General features: G+C 39.8%; 2 protein-coding genes and 1 long non-coding RNA gene across 7 annotated transcripts in view; 1 reads left to right on the forward strand and 2 right to left on the reverse strand.

Annotated features, from left to right (window-relative positions):
- The window catches only part of tpra1 (transmembrane protein, adipocyte asscociated 1), a 57,199-nt gene that overhangs the window by 13,326 nt on the left and 18,445 nt on the right, over positions 1–25,428 (reverse strand). The window lies entirely within an intron of this gene.
- LOC144516625 (phosphatidate phosphatase LPIN2) lies at positions 1,741–22,995 on the reverse strand. 4 transcript variants are annotated; one of them, XM_078248081.1, is made up of 20 exons: positions 22,876–22,995; positions 14,423–14,623; positions 14,222–14,317; positions 13,835–14,106; positions 13,371–13,478; positions 13,097–13,208; positions 12,207–12,969; positions 11,958–12,051; positions 11,051–11,238; positions 10,834–10,927; positions 10,678–10,747; positions 8,502–8,591; positions 5,918–5,976; positions 4,660–4,810; positions 4,401–4,549; positions 4,154–4,240; positions 3,526–3,678; positions 3,111–3,225; positions 2,592–2,695; positions 1,741–2,503 (listed from the first exon to the last, which is right to left on the reverse strand). In XM_078248081.1, exons 2-20 carry the CDS (start codon positions 14,612–14,614, stop codon positions 2,353–2,355), a joined length of 3,048 nt encoding a protein of 1,015 aa, XP_078104207.1. In that variant the 5' UTR covers positions 14,615–14,623; positions 22,876–22,995; the 3' UTR covers positions 1,741–2,352. The 4 variants fall into 4 exon arrangements, with proteins under 4 accessions (XP_078104207.1, XP_078104206.1, XP_078104205.1 ...); XM_078248080.1 differs by lacking the exon at positions 22,876–22,995 and adding an exon at positions 17,591–17,836; XM_078248079.1 differs by lacking the exon at positions 22,876–22,995 and adding an exon at positions 17,461–17,574 and having other exon boundaries at positions 13,097–13,205.
- LOC144516626 (uncharacterized) lies at positions 17,979–21,101 on the forward strand. 2 transcript variants are annotated; one of them, XR_013501861.1, is made up of 3 exons: positions 17,979–18,425; positions 19,131–19,228; positions 19,523–21,101. It is a non-coding gene; the product is annotated as an uncharacterized LOC144516626 (long non-coding RNA). The 2 variants fall into 2 exon arrangements; XR_013501860.1 differs by having other exon boundaries at positions 17,979–18,254.

Consider the following 25,428-nt stretch of genomic DNA (forward strand, 5'->3'; position numbering starts at 1 on the left):
TTTTAGGAATAACATGTATGGGTTTTTAAAATGGGCGTAGTTCCTCTTTAAGTACCTCTTGTCGAGTTTTTTTATTTTATTGCAAAAATATACAGAATATAGTAAGAACTCATAAAAATATGCAGTGATAGCAACTGGGAATTTTAATTAAGTACAAAAGAAAAAACAAGTACATTGAATGTAAATATCAATCATTTCACACTGACAAAGATAACAGGTGGTGCTTTATTTTAAATTTATATTTTTTCTATACAATTGGTTTAAAAAGTAACAGCAAAATCCTCAGCTCCAATGCATTTCCACAGTTGAATGATAATATATGCAAAAAATAATAAATATAACAGTCATTATAGTATAAAGGCACGGTGCCAGGCTAAACCACTACTGTTCCCCTCCAAGGTCCGTTTACGCTAAATAAAAATAAAAAAATCATGTCTGCCTGGTTCACAGCCGCATTTATGTAGTGTATAAACATTTCTAAACTTGGTATTACGGTACCTGAAAAGAAGGCATGTTGTAGTTTCACAATGATCATCTGCTCAGATCGTGTATTGTAATCCTCAAGTATTAAGAAACAATAACGCTACTGTCCCTTACAACCAACTCATACTCCATATTCATCTGCAGGCTTTGATTTAGCAGTTACCAGACCTCATATCTAGCTTCCCATTCAAAGATCTAATTACTTATGACTCAGGTGAGTCAAATGTAATTAGAAAACACTCGTGCTTGACAAAAACAGAATATAGCTCAACATTGCTCAGGGCGAAACCCAGTTATCTCATACTTATTAGAGTCAAGCAGACTTTAAATCATCCAAAGCATTTTAAATACATTCTCACAACCCTCCCTCCACTACACACAATCTCAACTGAATGAAGTATAACAGGTTTGTTTTGTAGCTTGTGTACCTGGGTCTATTTGAGCTTTGAGCATGAGCTCAGAGCAGTGAACTGACAATTTCCAGGTCAGTCAGGCAATAGTTTTGGCATGTGCAGAATTTAGGCATCACTAATACATATGATAGATACATATACAATATATATCTAATACAACTCAATTTTTATACAAATGTATGTAAGTGTTTGGAGCTGAAATGTGTGACAGTGTTATTTATACTAATACAATTCAAATTCATATTTTGGAATGACTAGGATACTGGATACTACACACAATAACAAAAAACTAAAACAGTCCAAAGGCATATTTGTCCAGTTGTGTCATGTTCATTGTAGGATTTACACATGAAAACAGCTAAATATTGTGTAAACAGCCACAGTCTGTGAGCACTGAGATTAAAGGAACACGCCGACCTATCGGGACTTTAGCTTATTCACCGTATCCCCCAGAGTTAGATAAGTCAATACATACCCTTCTCATCTCCGTGCGTGAAATCAAATCACAACATGTAAATAGAAAAAATGTTGGCGTTATTTTGTAACTTATTGGGAGCAGTAGGCTAGATGGAGCCGGTTACCTCCATGATCTGTGCTAAGCGAGGCTAGCGATGGGGGCGTCAGACAGCGATACGACACGCACGGAGATGAGAAGGGTATGTATGGACTTATCTAACTCCGGGGGATACGGTGAATAAGCTAAACTCCCAATAAGTTGACGTGTTCCTTTAAGTACTGCGTAATGTTTTTACACTTAAGTATGAAATGTTGAGTCCATGCATATTGACTTATTTTGGCTCTATCTTTATAATGACGTTTTTCCATTACATGGTACCTGCTTGACTCGACTCGCATTTTTTAGTATCACCTCAGTCAAGGTTCCAAGCGAGCCGAGGCGATACCAAAAGGTGACGTGAAAACCTGCAGACTACTGATTGGTCGGAGAGAATAGTCACTAATCACTGCGTCATCATTGCTAGCGACAGACAGGGGTGTCCTGAACAAACCCGCCGTTTTTAAATTGTTTAGCCAGCAGTGGTTTTTTTGTTACCTCCAGCTTCTTTTGAAACAAAATGTGTCTTCTGGCTGTGGAAACAACACACCTTCGACGTTCTGTGTGTGTGTCGCATTAGGTCACGGCAGTTTCCTGCAGCTTCGCTATGACGACCAGCCACGCTCGCCTCACACATGAGACAGTACTAAATCTGCAATAGAAAAAGGAGTACGGGGCACCGCGGCCAAGTCAAGTCGAGCAGGTACCATGTAATGGAAAAACGGCATAAGACGGGACAGTCACCTTCTGTTCCAGTTTATTCAGTGTCTTGTAAACAGGCACTACAGTTGGAACATTCTGGGAAGTCTCATGCCTTTCAGGAAAAAAAGAGTAAACAAAGAGCGTATATGTGCTTGCTATAAAACTTGTGTGTGTGGTGTTTTGGTAGATGTGGGTGTGTGTCTACAGTAGTGCATCTAGATCCAGTTCTGGCAGAGGCTCCTTCCAATAGGAGAAACTGCTGTACTCAGGACAGTCCAAAGCAGAGGATGTGCTGCCCTCAACAGAGAGCATGGGGAAGAAATGTTCCACCAATTCACTGAGGAGGCTGTACCTGCAAAACACACACACAAATGTATTTCTGTCCGATTTTTTCAAAGCCTAAAAAGGGTGTTTATATCCGTGTTCTGTTGCACACTTACGAGGACTTGTTGACTTTACTCCTCTCCTGGATGAGCTCTCCTTTTGGGTTGACGGTAAATAACCTGGTATCAGGCACCCCAACCTGCTTGTAGGCATAAGCATCCTGCAAGATGTAAGGCAGCAAAACCATACAGTTACACAGAGTAGCTTCAGTGGGACTTTAACCTTTGCAGTATCTATGTAAACTTAAACGACTGTTTGGGTGTTATAGCACTCATCCATAATCATAAAGCATTAGCCAGTGTTTACTTTATATCCAACAAGCAAACCCCAGCACCCCCCCCTGCTCGAGTGCATAACAGGAAGTGTATATCAAAAATAATAATATTTAAAAACATCTAAAACCCATGGGTGTGTTTCCATTGCCTTTTTCCTAACAGGCATGATCTCTCTGTGATTATGTACACACAAGTTTGTGCCAGAGGCTAAAGTCATTGCCAACCTGGAATAGCTTGACTGAAAACACTTGTTGCTGAAGGTTATGGCTTTATTAAGAGCTAGTCTGCAGTGTTGCTTACGTTAGTCCTGTTGCCAAAGGCCGCGTAGAAGGGCTTTCTCTGTGGGTTGAACAGGTCCTTGATGTCACTGAGACAGGCAATTTTAAACACCTCCGGCTTCTTCTCAATAACCTCTCTGCACAGGTCAGGACATAGTCAAAATGGACATCTGTATTATTAAAGTGTTTGTCTCCTTGCATACATTTATGTATTTCATACAGTGGAGTGGCCACACACACACACACACACACACACACACACACACACACACACACACACACACACACACACACACACACACACACACACACACACACACACACACACACACACACACACACACACACACGGCATAGCCAAGTTCAGTGCATTCAGTTAACGCTACAGTGTATTAGTAGGAAACTATCTGTAAAGTTGTAGTAGTAGTATTTGTTACCTGTGTAGTGCTGAAAAGAGGCTGCTTGGGGCCAACAGTACAGGGCCTTGAGGGAGGACAATACCTTTGTCATTGACCCACTGAAGGTAGTCCTTAGTGATGGCAGCCATACCTATGGCCCGTGCTGAACAATACAGAAACTTATAGCCATTTCTGCAATGAAAGGAAGGACCGTATTAGCATTTTGTTTCATAACATGGAATAAAAAGAATGTGGAGTTTTCCACTTTTACTGCTTTCCAGAACACTTGCAGCAATACTTTCCACAACACGTATGTAATGTATATCCTATTTCTCTGGATTTGTGTAACAGAAGATTAGCATTTCAAAATAGAATCCAATCTTTTTTTCCAATTAACTGAACAACTGAGCTCGTTTGAAAAGCACAACATAAGGCATATGAAAATGGAGACAAACAGGGAAACATCTGGCAATGCAGATAAGCGACTCGGCTGCAACTAATATTACATCAGAATGAAATCATCAGCAGTGGATCTGCTTTTGCTTGTTAATGTGCAAGTAATGTGTGTAAAAGTTCAGTAAAAAGACCTGGTAAAAAAGGAAAAACCGTTGATGGTTTTTGCTCTTTGACTGCTGATAATATTTTCCAAACAAATCATTTTACATACTGGTGTATTTTGTGGTAGAGTTTGGCGATGCCTTTGTGTGTCCAGTCTTTTCCAAACTGAGGTAGAATGTGACCCAGAGCATCAGACCTGCAGCAGACAGACAGTGAAGACTCATAATACTGTAATGTAGGTTCAAACAATGTTCCACAGTACATCTTTAATAGTGATAGGAACTATGAATTGCTTTGGATCCAATGGTCTATTGGGCTATATACACCATAGTGTGCAAGGGAACAGTTGTTTTTACTTAGTGATGGTGCCGTCTATGTCTGATATGATGACGCGATCGTCCCACTTCCACAGGTAGATGGCAGCCTCACAGCGGCAGGTGCCTTGGTATTGTGTGGTCACACTGAACACCACCTTGTTGGCTCCCTCACGCAGGTTTAACTGCTCCTGGTTATGAGAAAGGAGAGTTAGCTAAAGTGGACAGAGTGGTCATCCTCTACATTCATTAAACATTTATGTGGGCATCTGAATGTGTGGAATGTGTGTGTGTCTCTTACTATCTGATTAGAGGTCAGACGTAGTGATTTGCGGTACATCTGGGTGATACACTGAGTGGCGCTGAGGGTTTCTGCTGATAGGCTGGAAGTAATCATGGCTTTTCGGCCGAGGCCCGCCACTTCATCACTGTCGATGTCATCCAATGTGGCTCTGGAGAAACAACACACAAGTCAATTAACACTTTGTGTTGGGCTTAGATTTCTCTGTCACAGCGTATTTATTGATAATTGATAAACTCCCCAACACTTACAAATAAAATAACACTCGACATGGTGATCTGTATCACTGATTGGCTGTCACATATCTTAAACTTTAGTTTTGTCAAACGCTGACGTAGCTGCTCATCATGACCATGTTGAGTAATGCACTATATGGACAGAGTTTGAGCACACTCTGGTGGTGCAAAGGTAAACTACATATTGACAGTTTGAATTGATACACAAAATGTCTTAATAATAAAAATCATTTTGCCCCAATCCCCTCCAAATCCAAAGACGACCCATCTAAAGGTGACTTGCACCTCCTCAAAAATGTAACTACATAACTACAAGTACAAGCTATGAGAAGTTTGCAGAGCGCAACAACTGTGATTGGTTTACTTGGGCTGCTTCGTCATGTCTTCTTTTATGTTTGTCCATAGGACATACTGTAGAGTTTAAAGTAATTCAGTAGAAGTGATACAAGTACCTACAAAATTATAACTCTGACATTTGGATGAAACTAATGATAGCAGACAAGGCCTATGGCATAATAGCCCCAAAATCTAGATAGATTCTAGTACAATTATCTTCTGCTTCTGGCTATATTTAATATCTGCTTTTAATTCTTTCTTCATTTTTTTTTTATTACATCTGCCTGGTGAGCTACAGACAAAAGCCAGCATTTCTGGCCAAAATGTTGGCTTTTATTTACAGAATTGTTCAATTATGTGCATTATATGTTGTTATTAATAAAAAGTATTATTTATTTATATATATATATATATATATATATATATATATATATATATATATATATATATATATATATATATATATATATATTTATTATGTACAACCAAAAACAACAAAATAAAGATGAATAAACATGTACTGGCAGTCCTTGTATTAGTCTTTCCAGCAATACATTTGAATGTCCTTAAGTAAACTCAAACATTACAAAAGAAAGCTGTAGATCAGCGGGACCAGATTCCAACTGAAACACAGCATGTAAGCTTCCTTAACTTGTGTTAGATGATTGCTTAGTGAGGCGACTTACATTACTGTGGAAGACAAAATTGCCAGCGGCTCCTCTTGCTCCTCCTTTAAGTTCTTTTGCTGAAAAACAAGAAGATTACATAATCAGGTACATTCTAACCCAGTGTTTCTCAAATGGGGGTACGTGTACCCCTAGGGGTACTTTGGAGGACTGCAGGGGGTACGTGAGATATTTAACAAAATGTTTAATAGTTACAAGTAGAGGTCGACCGATATGGGTTTTCTCTGGCCGATGCCGATCTTTAGAAATCAGGGTCAGCTGATGGCCGATAAATGCTGCCAATTTATTTTGGCAGATATTTGGCCGATATGTGCTTGTTTTTAAAACCTCTATTTGAAAGATAAAATGTAACACTAATATACACAGAACTTCTCAACAAAAACATTTATTGAACACTTCACCAATCTACACTTGTATACTTCAATTACAAATGTATAATGTAAAAACATACTGTATAATGTAAAAACATACTGTATATTGTATAATGTATGAAAAATATATATTAAATAAACAAAACAGGTAAGAAGAAAATAAACTTTGTCAAATAAACTTTTTAATGAAAAAAATAAAGTTTAGTGCACCTAGCAGCATGTATTAAACTTCTGAGAATACAAATCTGCAGGCTTCACAGAAGGTGACATGTTATTATTAATCTCAACAGTATTTCCTCCTAACTCCTGTTGAATCACATCAGACCAGGGCTCTCTAAAGTCAGTTCTTGTTCACCTTGTTTGTTAGATCATTGTTCATTTGTTGAAGTGTTGTATCTGTGTTTTGGGGACCCTACTGTTAGGCTACACGTCCTGTTGCACTCATTAGGATCTTATCTGAGCAGATTCCTGTCATTCAAACAACTCTTGGTTGTAATTTACAACTCGTCCAGCCAATTTAATAAAATGTAAGGGTTTTATTTGTGCTCGAGTCCATAGATGCAGTTAATGGATACAGGCACGGAGAACTGAAGGCTCTGTTAGCAACGATTAGCTCCGTTAGCGGTTAGCTCCAGTTAGCTCCGTTATAGGAGTGGATGAGACTGCCACGGACAGGGGAAACAACCAGACTCTGATAAATGACATTCAGGGAGCTTCCACAGCGGTGTGGCCGTGGTGTTTTGTACGGTTTTATTAGTACAGTTAATCCCAAGGCAAAAACACCAGCAACATGCTACTACTAACGGTAGTGTCTGAGCCTTAAGTGACGGCGCGAGACTTCCCCAGGGGAGGGGCTGGAGGCAGCTGGTCTGGGTGCGCTGTAAAAGATGTCGCCTATTCATGTTTTTAACACTAGGCTGCCCACAGATGCGCCTGCCTATTAATCGGCTTGATATACTGGGATATTGGCCAATGCCGATTAAGTAAAAAAAAAAGCCAAAAATCGGCCGATTAATCGGTCAACCTCTAGTAACAAGGCTGTTGTCCAGAACATTGTTCCTCTTTATGTAGACTTTTTTTTTCCCTACCAAAATGTGACATTTGTGTCGCCTTCTTTGGACCTAGTCTTGCCTTCCTTCCTTCTACTGTCCTACTTTTTACAAGTTTCTCGCTTTTTTCTTCTTATGTCACTGTTTTTGATACTATTTTGACCTATTCTTGCCTTACTTCCTTCCTTCTTTCTACCATCTTTTTCCAAGTTTTTGTCTTTTTTACAGTTTTTGTCTCTTTTTCTCATTAGCATTTAAATGTTTTTTTCAGTTACAAGGCTGTTTAGTAAATCTATCGCTGACAGCGTTATACTGTTCCTGTTTATATACACTTTTTTTCTACCGAAAATGATTAGCGCTGGTCAGTGGGTACTTGGCTTACCCTTGTGTTTTCCTCGGGTCAAATTTGACCCGTTTTCAAAGTTTTTAATATCAGAAATATGGGTTCATGCCCAAAAATAACATGGATGTACGTTGTATAGAACCCATACAACATTTAAAAAAAAAAAAAAAAAAAGATTATTTAAATAAAAATGTGGGTGTTTTATTCAATTTCATAGCATTTACAAAAATGTTTAAATGGTTTCAAAACCGTGTCCTGATGTGTCCACAGTGTCTGTGATCCACTCAACATCCTCTGGTCTTAACTAATATTCAAAATAATTCATAATTTCTGCTTTTTTTTACTTAAAAATTTGGTATAATGTCATGTAAATTAGGTTTACTGACCATGAATTAAAAAAAAAAAAATGTTTAGAAAAGTGACAAAAACATTTTAAAAAGTGTCAAAAGCATTGAAAAAAGGGACAAAAACATAAGGAAAAGCGCCAAAAAAAAGTTACATTTTAATTATGACCCCGAAGGACAACAAGTTCATGGTCAACGCGAAGACAACACAATTCAAAAGGGGTACATTATTGAAAAAAGTTTTTTGAACCACTGTTCTAACCAACAACAATGTCAAGTAGCAATGATGTTTTTTTTTTTTTTTTTTTTTTTTACAAACAGACCAGTTGCTTCTTCCTGTACCTAACCCTTCAATCACTTAGCATAAAACCAACCCAAGCTATGCAATGGAGATTATTGCATGTAACAATTCCTTTCTTGCAGGTACACCATCGTAACTCAATGAATAACCATTAGCAGGAATTTCTAAGAATGTACCTGGTTATTGTCCATGTCTCTTCTCCTCCAGAACCACCAGCGTCCAGACCTTTTGGGCATCTTGTCCTTCACCAGCCGCTCTATCGTACTCTATATGAGTAACACACACAAAAAGATGGCAACGAAAATATGAATCCTGTCAACATACAGTGGGGCAAAAAAGTATTTAGTCAGCCACCAATTGTGCAAGTTCTCCCACTTAAAAAGATGAGAGAGGCCTGTAATTTTCATCATAGGTACACTTCAACTATGAGAGACAAAATGAGAAAAAAAAATCTAGAAAATCACATTGTAGGATTTTTAATGAATTTATTTACAAATTATGGTGGAAAATAAGTATTTGGTCAATAACGAAAGTTCATCTCAATACTTTGTTCTATACCCTTTGTTGGCGATGACAAAGGTCAAACGTTTTCTGTAAGTCTTCACAAAGTTTTCACACACTGTTGCTGGTATTTTGGCCCATTCCTCCATGCAGATCTCCTCTAGAGCAGTGATGTTTTGGGGCTGTCACTGGGCAACACAGACTTTCAACTCCCTCCAAAGAATCTAGAAAATCACATTGTAGGATTTTTAATGAATTTATTTACAAATTCCTCGGGAAAATAAGTATTTGGTCACCTACAAACAAGCAAGATTTCTGGCTCTCACAGACCTGTAACTTCTTCTTTAAGAGGCTCCTCTGTCCTCCACTTGTTACCTGTATTAATGGCACCTGTTTGAACTTGTTATCAGTATAAAAGACACCTGTCCACAACCTCAAACAGTCACACTCCAAACTCCACTATGGCCAAGACCAAAGAGCTGTCAAAGGACACCAGAAACAAAATTGTAGACCTGCACCAGACTGGGAAGACTGAATCTGCAATAGGTAAGCAGCTTGGTGTGAAGAAATCAACGGAGCAATTATAAGAAAATGGAAGACATACAAGACCACTAATAATCTCCCTCAATCCGGGGCTCCACGCAAGATCTCACCCCGTGGGGTCAAAATGATCACAAGAACGGTGAGCAAAAATCCCAGAACCACACGAGGGGACCTAGTGAATGACCTGCAGAGAGCTGGGACCAAAGTAACAAAGGCTACCATCAGGGACTACGCCGCCAGGGACTCAAATCCTGCAGTGCCAGACGTGTCCTCCTGCTTAAGCCAGTACATGTCCAGGCCCGTCTGGAGTTTGCTAGAGAGCATTTGGATGATCCAGAAGAGAATTGGGAGAATGTCATATGGTCAGATGAAACCAAAATAGTACTTTTTGGTAAAAACTCAACTCGTCGTGTTTGGAGGGGAAAGAATGCTGAGTTGCATCCAAAGAACACCATACCTACTGTGAAGCATGGGGGTAGAAACATCATGCTTTGGGGCTGTTTTTCTGCAAAGGGACCAGGACGACTGATCCGTGTAAAGGAAAAAATGAATGGGGCCATGTATTGTGAGATTTTGAGTGAAAACCTCCTTCCGTCAGCAAGGGCATTGAAGATGAAACATGGCTGGGTCTTTCAGCATGACAATGATCCCAAACACACTGCCCGGGCAACGAAGGAGTGGTTTTGTAAGAAGCATTTCAAGGTCCTGGAGTGGCCTAGCCAGTCTCCAGATCTCAACCCCATAGAAAATCTTTGGAGGGAGTTGAAAGTCTGTGTTGCCCAGTGACAGCCCCAAAACATCACTGCTCTAGAGGAGATCTGCATGGAGGAATGGGCCAAAATACCAGCAACAGTGTGTGAAAACTTTGTGAAGACTTACAGAAAACGTTTGACCTTTGTCATCGCCAACAAAGGGTATAGAACAAAGTATTGAGATGAACTTTCGTTATTGACCAAATACTTATTTTCCACCATAATTTGCAAATAAATTCATTAAAAATCCTACAATGCGATTTTCTGGATTTTTTTTTCTCATTTTGTCTCTCATAGTTGAAGTGTACCTATGATGAAAATTACAGGCCTCTCTCATCTTTTTAAGTAGGAGAACTTGCACAATTGGTGGCTGACTAAATACTTTTTTGCCCCACTGTAACTACGATCTTACCTGCCTTGTGTTGTTAACTTGTGAATCAATAACAAAAATAACTTGGTGATCAGTTTGATTAATGATTGTAACTGAACATGAAGGAAGCCTAATTGATTAACATGATTGAGGTTGAGGTGTATAAGTGTTGAAACAATAAAATACCTTGGGAAGGCTTTTCTGGAACGTTGTCATTGACAAGACCATTGGAGCAGCCACTGCCCAATTATAATAGCTGTGAAAGACGAAAGCCAACATGAACACTTAAACAACATTTTGTAATGCATTGCAATTATAGAAATAAACAAATCCCAATCTTACTTGGAGTTGATGCAGATCACAAGGCTTGGATCCTCAATGATTCCTGGATTGTTGGCAAAATCCTGGTATGTCACAATGTGCTCCATAAACTTTTCTGGATTAACGGCAAAAGCAACATGACAACTGATTTGGCTCCACTGGGAGAACCTGCCCAATCCTTCATGTCCCAGTACATATTGCAGACACAGACCAGTAGCAGGCATTCACTCTCACTTACCTTTAGTGATTTGGCTTGTGTCGCCTTCTTGTCCGCAGAGGGACATGCTGACGTCCATGTTGTAGGAGGTGGAATCTGACAGGTACTCTGTACCGCTGTCCATGGTCCCGCTGCCCACTGACTGAGGCGACTGGCTCCCTGAGCAGGAGCCCTGCTCTGCCCCGTGCTGAGAAGCTCCCTCTGTCTCACTGCCAGGGACAACAGACACTCAAGTTGTTCAACACTTCATAGACAGCACTGCACGCTTATTGGAGTGGTTTCAATGGTAATCCGTCAATATGGAGATTACCGCCTTTTTTAAAGTGCTCATATTATACTAATTTTCAGGTTCATAATTGTATTTAGAGGTTATACCAGAATAGGTTTATGTGGTTTCATTTTCAGAAAACACCATATATTTGTTGTGCTGCACATTGCTGCAGCTCCTCTTTTCACCCTGTGTGTTGAACTCTCCGTTTTAGCTACAGAGTGAGACATCTCACTTCTGTACCATCTTTGTTGCGAGTTGCTCATGCGCAGTAAGTACTACTAGCCAGTCAGTTGCAGAGCATGAGGGAGTGCCATGCTAGCAGCTAGGTGAGCATTATAATGTGTGTTACAAAGTGACGCATGCTCGTCACGGAAGTAAAAGCTGGACTACAACAGAGCAGTTTGGAGCAGTTGGTGAACAGTGTTTTCTCTGGAAGATGGTAAGTCCCTTTGGGGTGGACTTTGGGCTTTTTCACTTTGTGAACCTATAACGTGCACAAAAAAGATATATATAACACAATAAAGGAAAGGGAAAAAGCCAAAAAGCATAATATGAGCACTTTAAGTGTTTAAACATCGCACACATTTTTGTTTGTCATTCTAAGATGGGGATTTCATATATAAATAAAAAATGAGCCACTCTTATGTGTCTTTTTACCTCTTGGGGAAGTAGAGTGCAGCCACCTCAGGGTCCAACGTGGTCAGATCATCTAAGTAAATATCTGTTGGTCCTAGATGGTGATTACGTTTACCTGCAACATAAATTACACATTAACCCAACTGGTGAACATTGAGATAAACTGAATAGAACTAGAATGAGACTTTGAACACACCTTTAGTTTAAGGACACAAGCTAAAAAGTAACTTAGCTTAGTAGCTTAGTAACTGAGCTTAGAAAATACTTCACCTTTCTTCTTGTCCTGTTGCTCTACTTTGGAGGATGCCTCAGAAGGGTTTGCTAACCCCTCTGTTTTGTTGGTTAGTGAGCCTCCTGCTGACCCTTCAGTCCCTCCAGGTCCACTGTCCTCCTCCCCTACCTCAGCACATGGATCTATCCCAGTGTCCCCCTCGCTGACAGGGGCACTACTGGTGGAACCCTGTTCACTTTGCACCGATAAGGCACCCTGCTGTTGTGGATTTGATAACTCTGTACTACTTGGACTTGTTGCAGTGACTGTGCAGTCTTTGCTCTCATTAATGAGTTTTATTTGTGCGTTGTTTGGTTTGGTCACACTGTCAGTCACAGTGCTATTATGAACAACACTGATCGTGCTTTCTTTGCTAGCAAGAGAATCTGTACCGTTAATTAGATTAGCTGAATACGAAGAGGATTCTCTGTTCTCCTCTTCCCCGAATGTGAATTCAAGTGCCTGTGTTGAGTCCACATTAATCTCCACTGAAGACTTGGAGAGGTCAGTGGGGGTTGAATGGGTAGTGTAAGAGTTTTCCTCGATATATAATGGGGTGGTTTGCATAGTGTTGCTACCTAGGTCTGGGGAATGAGTCCTGGGCTGTGGCCGGACCACTGTTACACTGCCCACTCTGCCACAGCTGATCACAGGCTCATAGTCCTTGTCAAATGAGTCCTGTCTCTTAATGGTGCGGAAATGAGAACTGTCAGAAGGGGAGATATGTTGTAACTCCACTGGTGTCCTTTCAGATTGACACAGCTGTGAGGTGAAGAGCAGAGAGAGCAATTTTAAACAGTGTGTCAGCATGATATTCTCAAAATCTACAGCAAAACCTGGGTAGGCAGTAAAAGTACATTTGTGTGTGTGTGTGTGTGTGTTGCCATACCATGGGAAAACCTCCCCAGTTCCACTGCATCTGAGGCCCAGACGACTCTTGGGGTCTAACCAGGAGCTCGGAGTCGCTCTTAGGAGAGGATGGCCGGCTGTAGAACACACTGCTGTGAAGGAGAAATAGATAGAGAAGAGAGATGAAGCGAAAAAGGTTCAATTAACTGAATAAATCAGTAGGACTTTATCTCTTTCTCAAACTGCCTCAGTGACGCTGCTCAATGCACACAAATGAAATCAATCAATAAATGAATTGTATGAACCATCATCACCTTTCCATCGGTGACTGCTCTCCATCCGAGTGTGGATGAGTGCCTCTGGTCTGTGTGGCCCCCAGCATCTCATTTGGCTCCTCAGATAGCGAGTAGTACACTGATTTACTATAACACATGCAGCAAGATATTCTGTTGTTACCTTTTGAAGGTTTAAACATTGATCCACATGACTCCCTGTAAAATGTTTCTAGTATCAACAATCCCAATGAGAACCGACATTCCAGTATGTAGCTTTCAGCTGCTTTCTGCTCGTTGTTTTGTTCTGGAGAATCTAATAGTGACCAAAATGGTGAAATACTATGCCACCTTTACACAAATGTAACAATGTCAGTCAAATACAATTTTATTTCAAGTTCACCTATTTCAAGTGTGTGTTGTAAAAGCAAAAGCATTGTCATTTCAGCAAGCCTTAGAAATTATTTGCCGATAAAGCTTTTTCCTCTTTTTTTTCAATCACTGACCTGAGTTGCAGTGGTGTGACGAGCTCTTCTTTAGCAGGACTTTCCTGTCCGGCCTGATCACTTTCTCTCTCCCACTCCTTCTCTCTTTCTCTCTCATCTGATGAGGAGCTGGCCTCTTCTCTCAGGTGAGTATCAGAACGCATGCGTTTGCGGCGGCGTTTCTTCCTGCGGGCGCCAGATCCGGTGATGGAGGATCCCTCAGGGGTTTCTTCGATCACCTCAGGGGCCTCAAGAGGAATTGGGGAAGTGCACAGATGGGCTGGGACCTGGGACTGAGGGGAATAACAAAGAAACTTTATAATGATGGAAACAGATAGCAGACTGCCCAAATGAAGTTTCCAAAGAATTGAGAAATGGCCCATGGCCATCAAATGTTGGTCCTCTTACCTCCTTGTTTTCATTTTCCTCCACAAAAAAAGCTTCTCCATTGTCACCGAGCTTCATGTGCAGGTCAACTGATTCTCCATTGATCTCAATGTCCACCTAAAATCACAGTGATGCATGTATGTGTCAAAGAAAAAAAGCAGAGAAATAGAACTGTAGTAGAACTGTAGTTAAAATAATTTAAAGAGATAGAGAAACACTGACAATCTTCTCCTTGGAACGCAGCACACCCAGCTTGCCAAAGCGGACGTGAAAGGGGGAACACTGGAATGATCCATCAGGCTGTCGCACCACAATGACATCGATCCCTCCGGTGAGAGTGGCGGGGTTAAGTCCACGGTACAGCTCCTTCACCGTCACAAACACCGTCTCCGCAAACTGGCCCACAATATTCATGGTTTGGGACTGGAAACAAAAAACAAGAAGTGAGAACAGTGAGTCCAAGTTTCACAAAAAAGGAACAAAAAGTGTCTGCATTCAGTATTTTCTGTTGTCTGCGGTTTGATCCTTTAAACTTTTTTCACAATTTCAGCAGCACACACAATAACAAGGTCATTCCTTGATAGAAAATATAGAAGCCGCTATTATAGAATTACAACTTCTCATAACAATAGTCATCCAATTAACCAAACTAAACAGCAGGTTACATTCAAGAAATCATATTAACCATGTATTAGGCTACATTAAGTATATGTTTTATGTAGGGCTGTCAGCGTTAACGCGTTAATCGCGATGCGATTAAGGGCCGAGCATAATGCGTTAATTAATCGTATTAATCGCATGCCACCATTTATTAATTTATTTTCACTTCACTCTGCTTTGCGTTGTGCCTAACAGGCTACTATTTTGCCGTACTTCCTCGTAACACATCCAGCTGCTGCAGGAATAGCAACACGGATTTCGGTTAACACTACACTCGACAGCAGCTAACGTTAGCCTACCGCTAGCTAGCAGCTGGATTAAACACGGTTACAATGCTGACAGCTAACGCTAAACGGTGTAAAGTTTGTCTGTATTTCACTGTTGAGGATTCCAACACCGGGATGTAACAATCTGCAGCTGCTGTTGTCGGAAAAACACAGACAGTGCGTTCAATGAAACTGGTAATTTACAGCTTCGTGGTGCATTCAAAGTTGTTGTTAAATGCCCTTTTCCCAGCTGGTGGTTGTTTTTCTCATTCAACAGCAATTTACTAGTGAAATAAGTTATTGTTATAGTGATTACATTATTATTAAACATTTAATTTTGACGATATGGCCTTAGCAATAAACAAGCCATTCTTTAATGTCGCCAACTGTTGTTTAGTACCTTTCTTATTTGTAACTTTCTTAAAAAGTATCAGTTCAGGCACCGGTACCGTTTTAAAAGTACCACTTCAGCACCGGTATCCAAACCAAACAAAATAGCCAACCCTAATATTGACTCTAGATTCAAATGTGTGACTAGATTAAATATATAATAAACAAATATAGTCATTTCTTTGCATTCATTTGATTCCCAATCAAGATACACTGGTAAGAATTCCCTTCCATTGTTAATATGTACTTAAAAACAGTTCTGAAATGCAAAATAATAGAATTTTAATCATGTGATAAACATGTGATTAATCGCGATTAACTATAGAAATTCAACGATTAATCGCCATTAAGAAAATGTAATCGTTTGACAGCCCTAGTTTTATGCTTAATATGGCACAATTGCCTGTCAGCAAACAGAGTTCCTGGTATATAACCCAACAACCTTCACATATTACAACATAGGCCAAGTAACCTATTTAAACAGAAGGGTGTCGCCTGAATGATTACAAGGGAGGCATTACTAATGTATTGACTAATGACTAACTATCGACCTTTGGAATCGGATCTCGATCATGACTAATGGGCTAAAGGCCGGGGGAGATAGGATCGAGATCAATCAAAGACACTTATCTACAGGTTTACTACTATAAGACAACATAAACTACTGAAGTTATTATCTTAGTCTGGCATGATGATTATGTGAAAAAGTTCACTATGAGGAGTTCCAACTAGGGCTGGGCGATATGGAGAAAATCAAAGATCACAATATTTTTGACCAAATACCTCGATATCGATATTGCAACGATATTGTAGTGTTGACTATCGGTGCTTTCACAAAATATTTACATAATGAGATTTTTGATAAATAATCATCAGTAATGTGGATATAATGACTAAGTGAAAGTAAAGACAAATATCAGAACAGCTAGAACAGTCTGGTAAGTTCAGAAAATGACATAACTTTATTGTAATGTAGCCTTTAAAACCAGGAAAAGACAACACTTATGCCATATTACAACATTATGATATCCAAAATCTAAGACGATATCTAGTCTCATATCACGATATCGATATAATAGCGATATATTGCCCAGCTCTAGCTCCAACGCAGATAGACACAGTGTCAAGTCAAGAAGTCAAACGTTGCCAAATGATACTGAAAACATCACATTTGGCCTTGTTTAAACCTGAATCAACATTGCAGGACTGTCAAAGTAGCTTAGAGGGATTGAGAAAAACAAACGGGGCTTGTTAGGTCACATCGAGACAGTGCTTCTTTAAAGAAATACTATCATAGCCTATTACCTGGTTATTCTATTTTAAATTTAAATCAAACATTTTATATATTTTTTTTTTTTTTTAAATATGATTTGTTTGGGCTTTTATGGCCTTTAATTGATAGGATAGCTTGAAGACAGGAAAGGGGAGGGGGGGGATGACATGCAGCAAAGGGCCGCGGGTCGGTTTCGAACCCGGGCCACTGCCAAGGACTTAGCCTACATGGGGCGCACACTCTACTGGGAGAGCTAGAGGTCGACCCAAATTTATACCAAAATTAACCTGAAGTGAATTCTTTCATTCTGCAACAAACTGAAGCCACAAACTGGAGACCATATTGGGAATTTACAATTTTATGCAATACAAACATAATGTTAGAGAAATCAATACCAGAGCTCGGCAATGAATTCTACCTTTGCAAAGCTTATAATGTTAAGATTTTTGTTGACACAACTTGGTTACCAAACTGATCACAAGAGACAAGATTTGTGAGGATTTGTCAGAATCAATTGAGTCAGAGAACTACCAATATGGTCTGAACAACCCAACCAATAATCCAGTTTAGTTCTGAAAACATAAAGAGTGACTCACACACACCTACACAATGAATCAGACATGTCTACAACGTCACCTATCCAAAGTCCACATTGTGATCTCATGTCTTACCCAGAGTGAAGGATGCAGATGTCCCTTCCCAACCAGGCTGTGTTCCCTTGACCTCCCTTCTGCCATATGACACCACAATAATAGCTTTTTTCCACCACTGGAACTCAGGAAAAGTCTCAAGAAACTTTACCTCCATTTCCACCAGAGGAACCTTTCATCCGCATTCCCCAGAATGCTTGGCCACCTCTTAAGGCTAGGGTCACTTAACCCCTCCATATCTATCTGGAGACGTAGGGCTACATTTTGTTAGCTTTGACAACCAAGATGAGATACAAAAGTTGGTACAGTCGAGCTGCTAGGCTAAATATGACTTTCCACTTGATCAGTGGTCATCAGAGATGATAGCGCTCTAGTCCTTTCTGTTCTGAGCTAGGATGCAATATATAGCAATCTATGAGAGAGTCCTAGTATATTCAGTCACACACTGATGCTTCCTCTATCTCACACTATTTCACAAGCACAAACACAATATCCTGTCACACTGAATTCATACTTCCCCACTTGTACTGCACATGACAGCCAGACCAGCAGTTTCTGAAAGGCTCGGACAGGCTATTCAAACACGCTTGGCATGAAAACGCACACACACAAACTGTTCGACCACACAGTTTCTGGGCTTGACCACAGCTTTCTGGGCCATCAAAGATGAGGGGACTCTCTAGCAGTCATGCTTTACCAACACTGATAAATCCTTCATAGGCCTAGCTAATTTGGGAGGAAGTCAAGCAAATAACTTGCAAATTGGAAAGGATATCAATGACTGTGCTGCAGTTGGAAGGGGACACGACAGAAAGGTAGGCCTAAGATGGAAAATTGGAGAATTACAATAAGCTATTTCCATGGCTTAAATCAATATTTGTGAACATGAGCCAGAAACCAGAGAAGTCTCAAACTTGTGATGCCATCAAGTCTGGAGCTGCTCCAAAGACAATGAATAGGATACTGATGTTGTGGACCCACAGAAGGTTAGTCTTCTTTTTTATAAAACAGGTAGCTCAAATCAAGCAAATCTGATTTCATAGCCGTGATATAATAACCATATACAACAGCAACGACCTTGTTCCTTTGCACAATAAGTATCACTCTGCTCTGAGAAACAAACAACTAAAAAACTGATAGATGGTGCCACGGAGGAAAGTGTTCGTCTGCAAACGGGTCAAAGGTCTACGTGGCATTGTCAATTCTGGTGTCCAAAGCATATTCATAATGTTAAAAATAAATATACATTTAAAAAGTGCATTATATTGCTTAGGGTTAGGGTTAGTTTTGGAGGGTTAGGGAAAATTGTGCTTTTGTCCTTCCTGGATAACGGAGATTTTCTGTTACCCAGGACATGTCCTCTGTTATCCAGATTGGACATGTTGATGAATAAAGCTTTGTTATGAGTATTTATCACTTCTTAAGCATGAAGTTGACATTGTTATATTATATTAATTACATACTGTGGTTTTTTTTTTTTTAAATCTTTTATGGCATTTTTGTTATTTATTTTTGATTTCATTATAGAAACACAGGTCATTATTATTGTCTAGATAATGAACAAATAATCATGGTATAATCTAGTATTTAAGGTTTTATAAGTTTGGTAATAGTTAGTGCTTGCATGTGCCTGTGCAGTGTGTCTGCCTTACAAAAGTTGTCATGTGTCATGTTCACTTCTGTCCTTCCAGATGCCCTTGTCAAATAAAGAGAGGCAGAAACTGTTTAGGGCCAAGAAGAATGCAGATCCCCAAACTACGGCGGAGTTTCTTGAGCAAAAGAGGGAAAGGTATTATGATTTAGTAGTAAAGTGAAACTATAAGGCAGATTAGTAAAAGTGAGAAATTGAAAGATCCATCAATAGGTTTACACTCATTTGCTAAAGGACTAGATGTTTAAGTTAAGCAATGTGTAAGATTGTTTTTTTGTTTGTTTGGGAGGGTGGGGGCATTTCTCATGCAATGTTGATCAAGATTGTCTAATTAAAAATATAATATGTTGTTGTCAGTGATCTATCCCTTTTAAATTATTGAAAAATCTGTGATTGCAGTCTGTATCTAATACTCATTATTTTTGTGACTAGCTACTGCAAATACAAGGACAGATCAAAGCCTAAAACCCCTGTAAGGCTGATGACTCCCTCTGCTGCCAGGAAGAAAAGGGATCAGTGGATACTAAACAAACAGAATCAGAGGGAAAAATTGAAGCAGACCAGATGACTGACACCTCCAGTCAATGAATGAATCCAATCTTGAAGATCCACAACTTGAACCCCCACTCAGGGAGCCAAATGAACAGGAAAATGCTCAGCCACCTGATTCATCTCCCAGAAAAAAATTATAGTAACACATCAAAACAATTTGCTAAGTTCATTAAAGAAAAGACACACCTGAAGGAGAGACTAGTCAAACTTAAAAGACAACTTGCACGGTCACATAAGAATTCAGAGAAACTACGAAAAAGTCTTAAAAGGGCCAACAAAACAAAAGTTGTCACTGAGAACCACAGCCCACAGGGATGAAGAAGCTTGCTGCACAGAAGAGGGCACAGGTTACACACTTCCTGTGTAGGGATGAAAATCGACTGCTTCCAGGAAAAAAAGACACAGTAACTAGAGGTCGACCGATTAATCGGCCGGACGATTTTTGGCATTTGTTTTTTACATAATCGACATCGGCCAATATCCCAGTATATCAAGCCAATTAATAGGCAGGCGCATCTGCGGGAAGCCTAGTCTTAAAAACATGAATAGGCGACATCTTTTACAGCGCACCCAGACCAGCTGCCTCCAGCCCCTCCCCTCGTGAAGTCTCGCGCCGTGTGTCTCGCACAGTCACTTCAGGCTCAGACGCTACCGTTAGTAGTAGCATGTTGCTGGTGTTTTTGCCTTGGGATTAACTGTACTAATAAAACCGTACAAAACACCGCGACCACACCGCTGTGGAAGCTCCCCGAATGTCATTTATCAGAGTCTGGTTGTTTCCCCTGTCCGTGGCAGTCTCATCCACTCCTATAACGGAGCTAACTGGAGCTAACCGCTAACGGAGCTAATCGTTGCTAACAGAGCCTTCAGTTCTCCGTGCCTGTATCCATTAACTGCATCTATGGACTCGAGCACGAATAAAACCCTTACATTTTATTAAATTGGCTGGACGAGTTGTAAATTACAACCAAGAGTTGTTTGAATGACAGGAATCTGCTCAGATAAGATCCTAATGAGTGCAACAGGACGTGTAGCCTAACAGTAGGGTCCCCAAAACACAGATACAACACTTCAACAAATGAACAATGATCTAACAAACAAGGTGAACAAGAACTGACTTTAGAGAGCCCTGGTCTGATGTGATTCAACAGGAGTTAGGAGGAAATACTGTTGAGATTAATAATAACATGTCACCTTCTGTGAAGCCTGCAGATTTGTATTCTCAGAAGTTTAATACATGCTGCTAGGTGCACTAAACTTTATTTTTTTCATTAAAAAGTTTATTTGACAAAGTTTATTTTCTTCTTACCTGCTTCGTTTATTTAATATATATTTTTCATACATTATTTATACAATATACAGTACATTTTTACATTATACAGTATGTTTTTACATTATACATTTGTAATTGAAGTATACAAGTGTAGATTGGTGAAGTGTTCAATAAATGTTTTTGTTGTGTATATTAGTGTTACATTTTATCTTTCAAATAGAGGTTTAAAAACAAGCACATATCTGCCAAAATAAATCGGCAGCATTTATCGGCCATCGGCTGACCCTGATTTCTAAAGATCGGCATCGGCCAGAGAAAACCCATATCGGACGACCTCTAACAGTAACCAAATACAAACAGAAGGTACAGAGAAGAGTCCTCCAGAAAACACTAAAATAGCTCCATGTGCAATACAACAAAGAAACAAAAAAGGAACTCACAATGTCATATAGGCTAGACAGTTTTTAAGATTTAAGAAAGACTTTGCCAGAACCTCCTCCAAAGCTCGCTAAAGGAGAGTCTGGCTACTCCACACAGCATTCGAGGATGGGAGGAATACATGCTCTGGTTTAATGGCAGTTCTTTAAACCAGTCAGAATCGTCATGGGCAGTGCTAAACTCTGCACATAGCCGCTGCAAAAAAGTCGTGCGAGAGAAAACTCAGATTAGACAGATAGTCTAGCTAACTGTCTCAATTTACCCTGCAGATATCTGAGGAGCAGTCAACAATAGTCCTCATAAATCCACCGAATTTAAAATTCCAACACAAAGAAAGCGAAAGGAAACGGAAAATACATGCATCCGGCGGAATTTCCTGCAGCACCGGAGCAATCCCGGAAGTGGAACGCAAAGGATATAGACTATCCCATCTCTTTCTCTTCCCCTGTCCTGTCTATTCACTGTCACTATCGAATAAAGGGAAAAGCCCCCCCCCCCCCAAAAAAAAGAGCTTTATTTTATTGTAGTGTTCTCAGTTCTGAAACAGAAAAGGTTTTGGATTTAAGAGAGAGTTGTTCATTTTAAGTAAAATGTTTGGACTGTCTTAGACCATAGAATAACATGCATGAATATTGAAAATTTTGGGCGCAGTTTCCCTTTGAATGCCTTAAATCCAAATCAAGTAGGCTATCAAACTATTACAACTGTTTCAGCACTGGTTGGCACACTAAATGTAATGAAATGTCATTCACAGACTAGCTATTCCAAACGTGCCTTAGGTATACCAGTTTCCCAATGTTAAGAACCGGCCAAGAGTGGAGAAAGAGTAGTCTGTTCTTTACTGACCTTTGCCTCTAAGGAGACACAGACACAAATATTTAGTATCTGCCTCCTTCTCTTGACCACTGTTGCTTCAAAACGTCTGTTTCATCATATCTAGCCCCATCACTCACTTGCATCACTGAGAAAGGCAGTCCCTCAGGGTGCACGAGAACTCAGTTAAAGAACTAAATGAAAAACGGCAATTTCCTACGGGATTTCTTAAAAAAGGAAATAAGGTTTTAAATACAGTTTTATTTAGAATAAGTTTCCCATGTGTTGCGATATAATGCAGACTTACAACTAGAGATAAACCACAAACTCAAACAACTTCCGCAACGGTTTTAATGTCACCGTATGGCCCAGTCCACTGTTAGCCACTGAAACTCTCGACACTTACATTAGCGAAAAAACACATTTGCTTTTCCGTTAATTCAAACGTTTTAAAACTAGCTAGATACACGTCCCATTTATGACACAGCTAGAGCCACGTATTCACCCTTCAGAACTTCATTAAGTGAATTCAGTGGTCATCTTTACGACTTAGTCTTAAAATGTGCAAGTTACAGCAAGAAAAAAATATCTTAAAATGGACATAACTCTGATAACTCTACCTAGTTAACATCTTACACGACTGCTAAATATGTTACAGACAGTTTATCCTTTCTACGTTGATGCTGAGAGAGTGTAAAGAGCAGCTTACCTTTCAGGTCGCTTTTCTGACTGAGCAAACGGCAAACAACCATAGACAGTATGTAAGAATGGACCAACAGATCCCGTTGCTCTGGACGGTGAAGGCCATTAGAAGCACTTTTCCAGTGATGGCTGAGCGTTACTGCGCAGCCTCCAACTGAGAGAGACGACGTAAATGTGACGTGAGCAACCTGTCTGAAAGTTGGAAGTCTTCTGGTGGCTGTGCCAAGAGAAATCTCAATCATTCCCAATCTTGCAGAGACGGAGAGCGTAGGTATATGTAAGGTGATAACATGGACACAGGCTAATTATTGCTAACTAAAATGCTAGTTAACATTAGTAATTAAATTTAAACAGCTAATGTGAGACGAAACTGCCTGCGCGCTTCTCCTGTACTATACGGTAATTCCTCTACTATGCGACAGTAAGTCGCGTGGTTATGACACAATCGTTAGCCTATTTTTACAAAAACGTCTGTTACGGAGCCATAACGTGAGGTACAAGGTAATGGAGCCTTTTATACATTGTCGTCTTTCTTTAGAAATAAACAATGGACAAATACAGTCTTTAAACGCTTCAGATGTAAAGTTATTCGCTGTCAAAGTGGCGCCAAAATGAATGGCAGTCAATGGAATGCTAACGGGAGGTGATGGCTTATTAGCATTAAAATGGCGCCATAGGAGGTTCGCGGTCCGAGGAGAAGCTTACCCCCTTGCAAACAACAGCCATCCAGAACGCATCCTAGTATACTGCGCCTGCGCGCAACATAAGTCAATTACTCAAATAGCCAATGAGCAAACTGGAAAAGAAAAGATGACCCGCCTCTAACGTTAATTTTAAACAAAGCCTTAAATGATATACATTCTTTAGGTTTTTAATGTGTCATGGTAATATAAGATAAGGAATATATAGGAATTGTATTTTACAATTAATACAATCTATAAAGATGTTATTAACATATTGTAACTTGTGGCTGTTGAGGCACTATTTCTGCTGGGAGCAGAGCCTCTTAGATTAGTGCACCTGCTCTACCAACTGAGCTAACCTGGCCACAGGCTGGCACATCTTTAACAGCTCCATCAAACACAGACACAGACAACAGACAACAGTGGTTGACTAAAGTGCTCCTCTGCTCTAAGCGGATTCAGATGATGTTGTTGAGCAAATTTCAGTCTCTGGGTGGAAGCTTTTCTATCCACCCTGCAAAAATAATATCTTTTCCTTAGGTAGTGACAGACACATGCAGACCCAATTTGGGTCAACAGAAAATGCATTGTGTAAAGCTGTGTATATAAAATATCTCTATATATATTTTATCTGTGACACTAACCACTGTGAGATATTTTCCTGTATGAGCACATGCTAAACTGTAGAAAGCATTTGCATACCCACCTTATGTGTCCCTCACAACCTAATATGTTTACATTTAGACCAGCCCTCCCACATTATTTTTGTCCTCATCATCATTCATTGACTGGTTTTCAGTATTTCAGAAATGACAATGACAGTGTGGCCCAGCAGAGGGCATCACTGCACCTGCACAGGGCCTCTTTAAACAGAGATGCCTCATTTAGCCTGAACGCTTCTATTTATGCTCTGTATCTATTTTTGCAAACTTTAATCTCACTGGAAGAAAAATATTCTACTGTCTATATGCTATTCTGAATTGTTGTACTAAAAATGTGTGTATGCTGCATTTCTTAAACAAATTAAAACAGATGATGTGCTGTTTCAATGATAAAATAAACATATTGATTTTGGAATATTCCTAGAATACACACTCAATATAATGAAAAACAGATGAAAGACACAATCATAGAGATATGTGGAAAATTGCAATCTGTAAATCAAATGTTCAATGTGCAGACGGTTGGGCACTTCAAATCATTCTTCGTACTTCAAAGCATCAAATCATTACAGCAACAATGAAAAGATTAAATGATCATTTTACTTTTAAATAAAGACACATATTTGATTTATTGTACCCATATAATGGACAAAGCACAAAAGGGCTATGGGGTTGCTAAAAATATACAAACATACTTTATGCACTGCCCAATAAAAAAGATGAAGATCGTACACATACATTTATTCTAACAAGACAGTAGGTATTTAATACATTGACAATATCTTGACAGAAACACCGGCTTAATATTTCTTTGTAAACAGCAGAGTAAATAGCTGCCAAAAAAATCCCCAGAGCACATTTTCTTACAGTGAATAAATATCAAGAAGGTTTGTGCTTCTTTAATAAAACACAGTGAGACCAACCACAACCACAAAACAGATGCTACCTCCATGACATCATTTAGGTGTTCCCTATACTTTCAGGCTCCAGTGATGGCCAACTGCCTATTTAAGGAAAGCCATAGCCTTACAACAGAAACACTGGCTTTCAAAACTGATCTGCATCTGCTCACAACTCTCTCTCTCCCCCATGTTTCCATACTCCACCACTCACAGAGCCTCTCATCTAAATGTTTGGGCCCTTTTCTCTAAATAAGGCAGCCTTATCGTAGTTCCTGTCATTTCTGCCTTTTCCCCAAACATCCCGAGCAGCGTC

This window comes from Sander vitreus, chromosome 4 (genome assembly GCF_031162955.1).
Source record: "Sander vitreus isolate 19-12246 chromosome 4, sanVit1, whole genome shotgun sequence".
Classification (NCBI taxonomy): Eukaryota; Metazoa; Chordata; class Actinopteri; order Perciformes; family Percidae; genus Sander; species Sander vitreus.

Bases quoted from the DNA above. Each gene is read 5' to 3' on its own strand.
- LOC144516625 (XM_078248078.1), bottom strand. From the start codon at position 17,526: ATGGCAGAAGGGAGGTCAAGGGAACACAGCCTGGTTGGGAAGGGACAT. The intron at 12,052-12,206 runs GTGAAGTATTTT...TTTATGTTGCAG, and splicing joins GCAACAGGACAAGAAGAAAG to GTAAACGTAATCACCATCTA. The intron at 10,928-11,050 runs GTAAGTGAGAGT...CCGTTAATCCAG, and splicing joins CACAAGCCAAATCACTAAAG to AAAAGTTTATGGAGCACATT.